This window comes from Myotis lucifugus, unplaced genomic scaffold (genome assembly GCF_000147115.1).
Source record: "Myotis lucifugus unplaced genomic scaffold, Myoluc2.0 scaffold_2011, whole genome shotgun sequence".
Lineage (NCBI taxonomy): Eukaryota > Metazoa > Chordata > Mammalia > Chiroptera > Vespertilionidae > Myotis > Myotis lucifugus.
Genome location: NW_005873059.1, coordinates 5665 through 15645, shown reverse-complemented (window position 1 = coordinate 15645; position 9981 = coordinate 5665). Strand labels below are relative to the sequence as shown.

The following is a 9981-nucleotide window of genomic DNA, read 5'->3' as shown; positions in this document are numbered from 1 at the left end:
CGACTGGGTAGGTCTTTGCGATAAAGATCGCTGCTCCTACCAGGTAAGAGTTCACACCCGAGGCAGATGCAATCAGGCAAGGGTGAGGCAGATGCAATCAGGCAAGGGTGTGCACCGGGCAGTGGTGTCAGCTCATTAAGATGCGCCTGCAGCCATAACCGGTTTGGATAGAGCGTTGGCCTGTGGACTGAAGGGTCCCAGGCTCGGTTCTGGTCAGGGCATGTATTGTGGTTGCGGGCACATCCCCAGTGGGGGGTGTGCAGGAGGCAGCTGATCGATGTTTCTCTCTCAATGATGTTTCTGACTCTCTGTCCCTTTCCCTTCCTCTTCTGTAAAAACTCAATAAAAATACATAAAAAAAAAAAAAAAGATGCGCCTGCAGGGCCGCCACCTGGATGGGGATTCGGCAAGTCCCCAGGCATCGCTGATGGGCGGGTTCAGGAATCCACTTGGAGAACCGCAAGTCCAGTGGACGCTTGAACAGCAGGGGTTGGAACTTCGTGGGTGGATTTTTTTCAGTAAACATACCGTGGGCCTCCATACTTCTGGGTTTCTCACCCACGGATTCAACCCACTGCAGATGGAAAACGGTATTTTCCATGCCAGGTTGGGAATCCTTGGAGGCGGAGGGCCGACTGTATGCCTCCTCCTACACCATCTCACATAAGGGACTTGAGCCCCCGCAGATCCTGGTACCTGTGGGGGTCCTGGAGCCAATCCCTCTGAGTGTATCCGTGGTCGACTACAGTTTTGGGGGACTCAACAGTTATACGTAGATTTAAAACAATTTTTTTTCTTATGAATTGATTTTAGAGAGAGAGGAAAGAGAAACATGGGTTTGTTGTCCCACCCCTAACTGCTTGCCTGATCGCCCCTAACCGCCTCTGCCTCTGCCCCCGCAGCGGCTTCGTCCGGAGGACATGTGGAATGACATCTGGAAGGTTGTTTGGCTGTCCGGTCTAATGAGCATATTACGCTTTTATTATTATAGACTAGAGTCCAGATGCATGAAATTCGTGCAAGGGGCTCGGCCCTCGGAGCCCTGGCTTCATCTGGAAGGTCGTTAGGCCATCCGGTCTAATTAGCATATTATGCTTTTATTATTATGGAAGATAAGCTGATGGTTGCCAAAGGGGGAGGGATGAGTAAAAAAAAAAAAAAAAACAACAAAAAAACCTCTGGGGCTGCCCTAGCCAGTTTGGCTCAGTGGATAGAGCATCAGCCTGCAGACTGAGGGGTCCCAGGTTCGATTCCAGTCAAGGGCACATGCCCGGGTTGTGGACTCCATCCGCAGTAGGGGGCGTGAAGGCAGCAGCCAATCGATGATTCTCTCTCATCATTGATGTTTCTATCTCTCTCTCTCCCTTTCCCTTCCTCTCTGAAATCAATAAAAATATATTTTAAAAAACAACCCTCTGGGGTGGTGGAGTCCATGCTGGCTGCCGCTCCTTCTGGCAGAGGTGGGTCAGCAAGTAGCAGGAGGAGGAGTCAGGCCCACCTCCTGTCCCTGCAGAAGCCTCTAAATCAGGGGTTCTCAACCTGTGGGTCGCGATCCCTTTGGCGGTCGAACGACCCTTTCACAGGGGTCGCCTAAGACCATCCTGCAAATCAGATATGTACATGACGATTCATCACAGTAGCAACATGACAGCTATGAAGTAGCAACAAAAATAATTTTATGGTTGGGTCACAACATGAGGAACTGTATTTAAAGGGCCAGAAGGTTGAGAACCACTGCTCTAAATGATGCAACTGCATAGTGTGTGTTGCATGAGTTCATTCACAAGGATACCTTTGCCCTGGTAAAATATATACACTTAAGCCAAAAAAGGGGGGGGGGGGTTAAAGTCCTAAATATAAGACGTGAAACCAAAAAACTCCTTAAAGGAAACATGGGGGGAAAGCCCCCTGACATTGGTCTTGGCAACAATTTTGTGGCTATAACGCCAAAAGCACAGCAACAAAAGCAAAAACTAACGAGTGGGACTACACCAAACTAAAAAGCTTCTGCACAGCAAAAGAATCAACAACATGGAAAGGTCACCGATAGAATGAGAGAAAATACTTGCAAATGCTGTCTCTGGTAAGAGGTTAATATCCAAAAGATGTAAAGAACTCGATAGCAAAAAAAGCAAACAATCTGATTTAAAAATGAGCAAAGGAACGGAATAGAGATTTACCAAATAAAAGGTGCCTGGCCTCAGGGAAACGCCAATCAAAACCACACTGAGCTATCACCTCACACCCGTTAGAAGACGTCATAAAAAAGACGCGAGATCACAGGTGTGGGCGAGGAGAAAAGGGAGCCCTGTGAGCTGTTGGTGGGAGTGTAAACTGGTGCAGCCGCTGTGGAAAACTGCATGGAGACGCCTCAAACATTAAAAACTGAACTACCATGTGGCCTGGCAACCCCACTTCCGGGGATATATCCAGAGGAAATGAAAACATGATCTTAGAGAGATATGTACACTCCCATGTTCACTGCAGGATTGTTCACAGTAGCTGAGCTGTGGAAACATCTCGTGTGTCCACCGACAGATGAATGGATGTGGAAGATGTGAGATAATCTATCTATATATATAAAAGCCAAGTGACGTTACAACGGAATGACCAGAACGACCAGAATGACCGGTCACTATGACGCACACTGACCACCGGGGGCAGATGCTCAATGCAGGAGCTGCCCCCAGCCCCTGATTGCTGATGGGGCCTGCCAGCCAACCTCCCAGTCCCTCCCCTGGGCTGGCAGGTCCCGATCGCCCAGTCAGGGTCGGGCCCCAGGCTGGGACGGGGAACTGGGGGTGGGTGGCCGCGGACCCGGGCAGTGAGGGAAGGAGGAGGGGGAGAGGCAGGGAGTGGAGGAGGCAGGGAACCTGAGCAGCCCTGATCCCTGGCCAGGCCCTAGGGACCCCACCTGTGCACGAATTTCGTGCACCGGGCCTCTAATATGGAATATTACTCAGCCATGAGAAAAGCAGGCACTCCTGCCATGGGGACAACGTGGAGAGCATTTTGCTAAGTGCAGTAAGTCAGACAGCGAAAGAGAAGCACCGCATCATCTCCCTTACAGGTGGGATCTACAAAAGCCAGCGCATAGAGGCAGAGAGGGACATGGTGGTTAGCAGCCTGAGGGGGCCCAGGAAGTGGGGAGATGTTGGTTCAAGGGTAAAAGCTTTCAGTGAGGTGATGACTAAGTTCTGGGGACCTAATGGGCAGTGTGGTGATTCTAGTTACTATATTATACACTTGAAAACGGCCTCCACAGGGCATGGCCCTCACACCACCCTCGGCGGTCGGACGCTGACCCCTGACGCCCTCTCTGGAGCCTGGCCTGCTCTCAGCGCAGGCGGGAGGCAGCTGGGGGGTTGGGGTGAGTTAGCTCCTCCCCCTCCCCCAGCTGCACCCGGAGAGATGAGGAAGGTGAGGCCAGCACAGGGCCCTCAGGAGGCGGGGCAGGGCCAGGGCCCAGTGCCATCACCCTCCAGGCTCTGTACCCGGCAGGAACCACCAAGTGCTCGAGCCCTCCCGCCACCCACGCCACCCGGGGCTGTGCTCCCATAAAGCCTGAGCTGTGTCTCCTCCCCACCGCGCCCCACGTGACTTCTCTACAGGCTTTGGGGCTTCAATCGGTCCCTTCACCTCCCTGGGCTGCAACCCAGTGGATCCTGCAAGTCTCCTAGAGTCGGGGGGGTGGGGGCGCGGGGGACGGACTTGGGACTCCATTGTCCCCACACCCCGCAGAGCAAGCGAGCCCTCTCTGGCCACTTGGAAAGGGAGAGGCACCGCTTGACATTCCTGAGCTGCCACGGGGCCGCCGCCAGAGTGTTGGGCTTAGGGAGGAGGAGGGGGAACTGGCCAAAGGCGAGGGAGGGTCTGGGCGCCGGAGCGTTGTGGGAAGGGGCATCCACTCCAGCCCTTGCCCGGCCCCTGCTGGGCTCCCCTGCCAGGAGCTGCCACACAGGCCTCTTGTTGGACGCCCCGAAGTCTCCACCCCGCGGAGCTGCCAGCCGCTGCCCCGGAGCCAAACGCTGCTGGTGCCGCCAGTGGCCCTGCGGGCGGGCGGTCTGGGAGCTCCCGGCCTCCCAGAGAGCAGTCGCCAAGCCCTGACGAGCAGACACACAGCGGCCTCCCCCTGAGCTTTAGCATTCGCCTTGCAGTGCAAGCTCCCCCCGCCGGCTGCTGAGCCCCTGCACACTCTCCTGTGAGGGGGAGGGCGGGAGGCAGGGCCACGGTTATTCCAGACCCCCGTGGCCCTCCCCGCCACAGCCTCTCCCCACGCGTGGCCATGGCCGCCACGGCGCAGAGCTCCTTGGAACGGATGCCCCTGAGCGAAAAGAGGCCGCACACAGCTGGCCACGAGCACATGAGAAGAGGCTCAACAGCATTAAGCATCAGAGAAATGCCAGTCAAAACCGCAAGGAGCATCCCCCAGCCATCAGCATGGCCATTATCCAAAGACAGCGAGGAGGGAGTGCTGGGAGGACGGCGCAGCCGGAGCCTTGCGCACCCGGAGGGTTGTAAACCGGAGCATCACCATGGAGGATGGCGTGGAGGGTCCTGACCAAACTAAAACGCACCTACCAGCCGACCCGCCTCTCGGTGAACGTCCAAAGGAACGGAAAGCAGGGTCCAGAGAGAGCGCGCGCCACGGCGGCGTTAGCCGAGTGGTGGCAACAACCTACGTGCCCATCAAAGGGGGACAAGGAGCGCGTGGCCCACACGCACCGAGGACTGTTACCCCCGAGGCGGAGAGACCTCTGCCCCAGGCCGCAACGCGCATGAGCCTCGAAGTGGAATAAGCCAGTCGCGGAAGGACAGACACTGCACGATGCCATGGACAGTGTCTAAAGCAGCCAGCGTCCTGGGAACGGAAGTGGCCTGTGGCGGCCAGCGGCGGGGGAGGGGCTGTCTAACGGGTAGAGTTGCCGACTGGCAAGATGAAAAGGCGCTGGACATCTGCTTCACAACAGTGTGAACATACTTAGCACAACTGGCCTGTGCGCTTCACAATGGTTAAGGTGGTGCCCGGCCAGCGTGGCTCAGGGGTTGAGCGTCCACCTAAGAACCAGGAGGTCACCGTTCCATTCCCGGTCAGGGCACATGCCTGGGTTGCGAGCTCAATCCCCAGTAGGGGGCGTGCAGGAGGCAGCCAATCAATGAGCCTCTCATCATTGATGCTTGTATCTCTCTCTCCCTCTCCCTTCCTCTCGGGAATGAATAAAAATACTGTGTATTTTTTAAATGGTTAAGATGGTAAACTTTATGTGTTTTTTACCACAATAAAATAAATAAGAGGGAGGGGATGGTTAAGGTGACGGCAGCCAATCTTCCCAACTCACAGATGGGAAAACTGAGACCCAGAGAGGAGCGCGGGGCCCAGGTACAGAGCCCTGGCAGGATCGGATCAGGACAGGCGTGGCAGACTGTGACATGCGGCCAAGTGATGGGCAGGCCACGGGCGGCTGGGCTCGGGCTCAATGGCCCTGGTCGGGGCTAGCTTTCCAGAGGTGACCACATGTGCCAGGGCCAAGTGGGTTATCTAGAAAATTCACTTAAGAGGAGTAACACCTGTGTGGCTGATGGCTAACTGTTCCCTCCCTGAGCTCCTTCAGGGAGCCCCCCGCCACCCCCCAAGCCAGAAGGACAAGGGGAGGGCAGGTGTCACGGGGTAAAAATGTGGGAAACAAACAGACTCAAATCTGCCTCGGCCACGGCCTGCACCTCAGCTTCTCCATCCCCCAAAACCGGGGAAGGGCCTGGTTCCTCACCAGGAACATGGCAGGGGGTTAAAGATTTGTATTTTATTTTTTCAGAGAGGAAGGGAGAGGGAGAGAAGCATCAATGTGAGAGTGAGACATCAATGGGCTGCCCCCTGCACACCCTCTACCCAGGATCAATCTACAACCCAGACGTGTGCCCCGACCTGGGATCGAACCAGCAGCTTTTTACATGGAGATGTTTAGTAAAAGGAGTCTAGGATGCTGGTTAACGCTCTGGAGCTGGACTCGTCCATTCCTGTTGTGGGGACACCATTTCCTCTGTGTGACCTCTCGGTGCCTCAGTCGATTCATGTGCAAAATGGGGATCACAGTACCGCTTAGGGCTGCTGTGAGGGTCACAGGAATTCGTTCATTGAAAGGGCTGGAAACCAGGATTGGGACGGGACAAGGGCTCAGAAACGAGCTATTGTTGGGAGATAATGGGGCCAGAGTGTGTTCCCATCCCTCTCAGCTACTGTTTGCTCCTGAGGGCCGCGCGTGGGCCTGACAAGAGAAGTGCCCGCTATCAGAGGGGCAGGCAGAGCAGGTCTGGAGGGCGGGGCCCTGGGCCTGGCCTCTGGAATGTCACCCGGTGTTTCCCTCGCCCGGGGTGTGACTGAGTCAGGGAACAGGTGCTGGGGGCAGGGACGGGCAGTACCAGGCCCCAGCCCTTCCTCCTCCCTGATTGCTACCACGGTCCCTGTGCTGCTGGCAGACATCACCAGGCAACCCTGCGGCTGTCCCGTGAGCGCCAGGCAGCTGGACTCTGGGCTCCAGGCTTCCTTGAGACGGAGGCAGGGAGACTGGAGGGGACCCGCCCAAGGCCCTCAGGAGGCACCGCCGAGCCAGCCATTCTCCCCACGGCAGCCGCTCCCCAGGGAGAGAACTCGGGCTCCTCCCCCAACAGCCCACAGCCCCACCCGAGGCGTCTCCGCACAGCCACCCTGCAGGATCCGGGCTTAATCCGGCGCACGAGGGCCGGTGGGCGAGGAAAGGATTTGGTTTCGTTCCTGTAGATGCCCGAGCCTTGGCCCGAGCCCCGGGCACAGGAGCGAAGGCGCGTGGCTGCCCCGCCTCTACCAACAAAGGCTTCCTTTATTAAATAGAGATGCGCTGCATTCCATTCAGAGGCGGGAACTGGACGTGGTGAGGGATGTGTCCAGGTGGTAGCCGGGTCCTGAATGGGCTGTGAGGGGTGAGGGGGGCCTGGGGCCTGCCTGTCCCACCCCTGTCCTGCGGGCAGGGCTTGGTGACCTCAGTCCGTGCTGTCTGAAGGGCCACCCTCGGCTGAAAGCAGGCTTGGCGCCTTGAGGCCTTGGCTGTGCTTTGCTTTGGGGGAAAAGTGCCCCGGTCCTTCCAGCGGCGGTGGGGGCGGTGCCTCCCGGAGCACAGGGCTCAGAGGGGCAGGGGCAGGGGCAGGTCACATGGGAGGGGCCTTGTCCATCGGAGGAACTTGGAGGCAGTTCTCAAGCAGGTGCCAGCTGGCGTGGAAGTCCCTGGCGGCCCCTCCTAGCACCACTGCCCTATGGGCACTGGGATGGGGCGAGGGATGGCCACAAGGGGGTGCTGGTGCGCAGGGCTTGGGAGCTGGGTGGGCGATACCAGGAGACCAGGCTGCCCAGCAGCCGCAGGCACCTGCAGGCAGCAGCTCCCGGAACTGGGGCGGAGGGTGCCGGCCGCCCCGGGGGTCCCCTCCCGAAAGCTGAGCCCCCGAGTGCGGGTCCGGTCCTCGGTCTTCGGTGCCTTCCAGCCTCGTGGTGGCCGTGCCACTGGGAAGGGAGAAGGGTCATCCCGTGAGGTCCTGTCTCCCTGGGATGGCGCGTGGGACCGGCTCAGCACGCCTCCTCGCCTGGCCGTGTGTCCGTCTGTGCAGCTTCTGGCTCCGGGCTGGCTCCCGCACCGTCCTCCTGTCCGCCCGTCGGTCCTGGGCCAGGCTAGGCCTCCTGGGGGAAGAAGCCCAGCTTGGCCAGCGACATCTCCTTCCGCAGCCTGGTGATCTCCCAGAACATGGGCTCTGCTGCAGGCAGAGAGAGGGCGGAGAGCTTGGTGACAGCTCAGGGTCACCTTGGGCAGACGGCCTGGCCCTTCCCTGGCTCTGGGCAGGGCAGCGGGCAGGCACTCTGGGCTCCCCGTCCCCCAGGACAGATGGCCTCGGCCAGTGGCTGCACTCTCCAAGGGTGGGGTCTGAGGTTTGCAAACTGCTGAGTGCACACACGTTCAGGGGCCGTGCTGCCCGGGGAGCAGGTGGCGGTCGCTCCCACAGCCGGACACGGATGAGCAGGTGCACACGGCCACACACTCACAATGCCTTCCCTCCTCACCTCCCAAGGCCTCACCGGGACCTTGAGCAGCTGGAAGGAGGTGGCCCCTCAGGGCTCAACCCTGGCCTGGCTGCGGCCTTCCCGGGGGACTTGGCCCCCACAGGTGGGGGAGAGGCGCACACTCCAAACTGGTTCAGGACACTCTTGGGGAACCAAGGTTGGAGGAGCGGGAAGCTAGGCTATGCAGGATGGGGGGAGGGGGCAGGGGTGGCCGGAGGACCCGCTGGGCAAGGGCACAGGGGGAGGCCCAGGTTCAGGGGCCATGAGAAGGCCACACCTGGAGGAGAGGGGTCCCCGGGGAGGCCCCTCATGCAGGTCCTCCAACGCCAGGCCAGTGACAGGGAGCTGTCCCTGCAGGCCCTGGGCCAGGGAGAAAGCGTTCAGCCCAGGTGGGGGGTGGCATCAGGCTAGCGTTCCTGGTAAAGCGGGGTTCAGAGCTCCTTCTGCAGCTCACATCAGCGCCAGGCTGACTGGCCCTTTCCTCACCCACAATCTCCCCCTTCACCGAGTCCTGGCAGAAGCCTCGGACCGGCCCCATCCCCATCCCCCAGGGTGCCATCCCCCGTCGGCCACCAGGGGGCGCTCACCGTCCTGCCGCACCAGGCCTTGCTGGATGTAGCGGATGTAGGTGAAGAAGTTGCACACAGCAGTGATCTGTGGGAAGAAGGGGAGGGGGGGGATGTGACCGCCAGTCCTCAGACTTGGGGTCCCTCAAAGGCCAGGGCAGGTCAGAGACCAGAGCGGGACGCCCCATGTCCTGTCCCATCAGAGCCTGAATCGAACGGGGCCGGGCTGTTTAACAATAGCAGTACTATTACGACCTCGACTAAAAACAGCAGCAGCAACTAGCATTTAATCGAGGGCCCACCGCCAGGGAGGCAGCCTGCTTCTCATGTCCTTGTTACGGGGGAAAACGGAGGCCCCCAAAACGAAGCCAGCCGGTATCCGTGGAGGTCACAGAGCCAGTCGTGGCAGAGCCGCCCACCCCGCGGCTGCCTGCTCTGGACGCCGAGGCCCGGGCCAGCCAGGCCTTAGCCAGGTGCTCCTGGTAACGCCAGGGAAGACAAGGGGATCGAAGCCGCTCACCTGGCGGCCCTGGGTCCCCGTGCCCGAAGCCCCAGCCCGGCCGAAGCCTGCTCTGCCCCCTGTGCTCAGACCCGGGCCCTGCCACGAAGACTCTCATACGGTAGAGAGGATATTGCAGGGCCCTCCCCAGGCTGGGGCCCCATCTCCCCGATGCTGAGAGAGCTGGCCGCTAATGGCTCATAGGTGTCCCTCTGCCAATGGCTACCTGGCATGGGGGGTATAAAAGGCCAGTCCCCTTGCCTCAGGGTGGGACCCACTCAGCCGCAGCCAGACCCCAGCCTCGGCCACACCCCGCTTCACTCTGCCACCTCCCCTAGCCTGCACCCCATCCTGCCGTCCTCTCTAGCGCCTGAGCCTTGCACGTTCCTCTGAGGCTCTGCCTTTAGGAACACCCGCCCTGAGGCAGATGGCAAGCAGCTGGCAGTGCCCACAGCAGCCCCCACTGGACGTCCAGCCCTCTAGGGAAGGGGGGGTCCAGTGTGTGGGGGCCTCAGACGGGGCATGGAGAAAGTCACAGGGAGCGGACCTGCTCGTGCTGGGCCCTCAAACGCACAGGAACCCTTGCCAGGGACAAAGCGGGTGCAGGGGGGCTGGTGGCCGGGCACAGGCAGGGAGGTATGAAGAGAGTGTGGCCAAGTCAGGGCACCAGCCCAGTGAGGCCAGAATGCGGGGGGCGGGGCGGGACTGGCGGGGGAGAGCAAGAAAAAGGCCAGGTGTGGCCCCCTCCCCCCCGCGGGCGGCTCGTGAGCAGGGACTGACGAGAGCAGGGCTTCTGGCCCAGGGCTGTGCTTGGAGACAGAGCTCCTCTCCCTGCG

General features: G+C 59.7%; 1 protein-coding gene across 1 annotated transcript in view; it reads right to left on the bottom strand.

The window, feature by feature from the left end:
• Positions 1–6836: 6836 nt before the first annotated feature.
• RAB3IL1 (RAB3A interacting protein like 1) overlaps positions 6837–9981 on the bottom strand; it is an 8207-nt gene continuing 5062 nt past the window's right edge. The window contains exons 5-6 of the mRNA XM_023748878.1: positions 8668–8734; positions 6837–7773 (exon numbers count right to left, since the gene is read on the bottom strand). Coding sequence (XP_023604646.1) covers positions 7694–7773; positions 8668–8734 — 147 coding nt within the window. The 3' untranslated portion in view covers positions 6837–7693. The remainder of the gene's footprint in view (positions 7774–8667; positions 8735–9981) is intronic.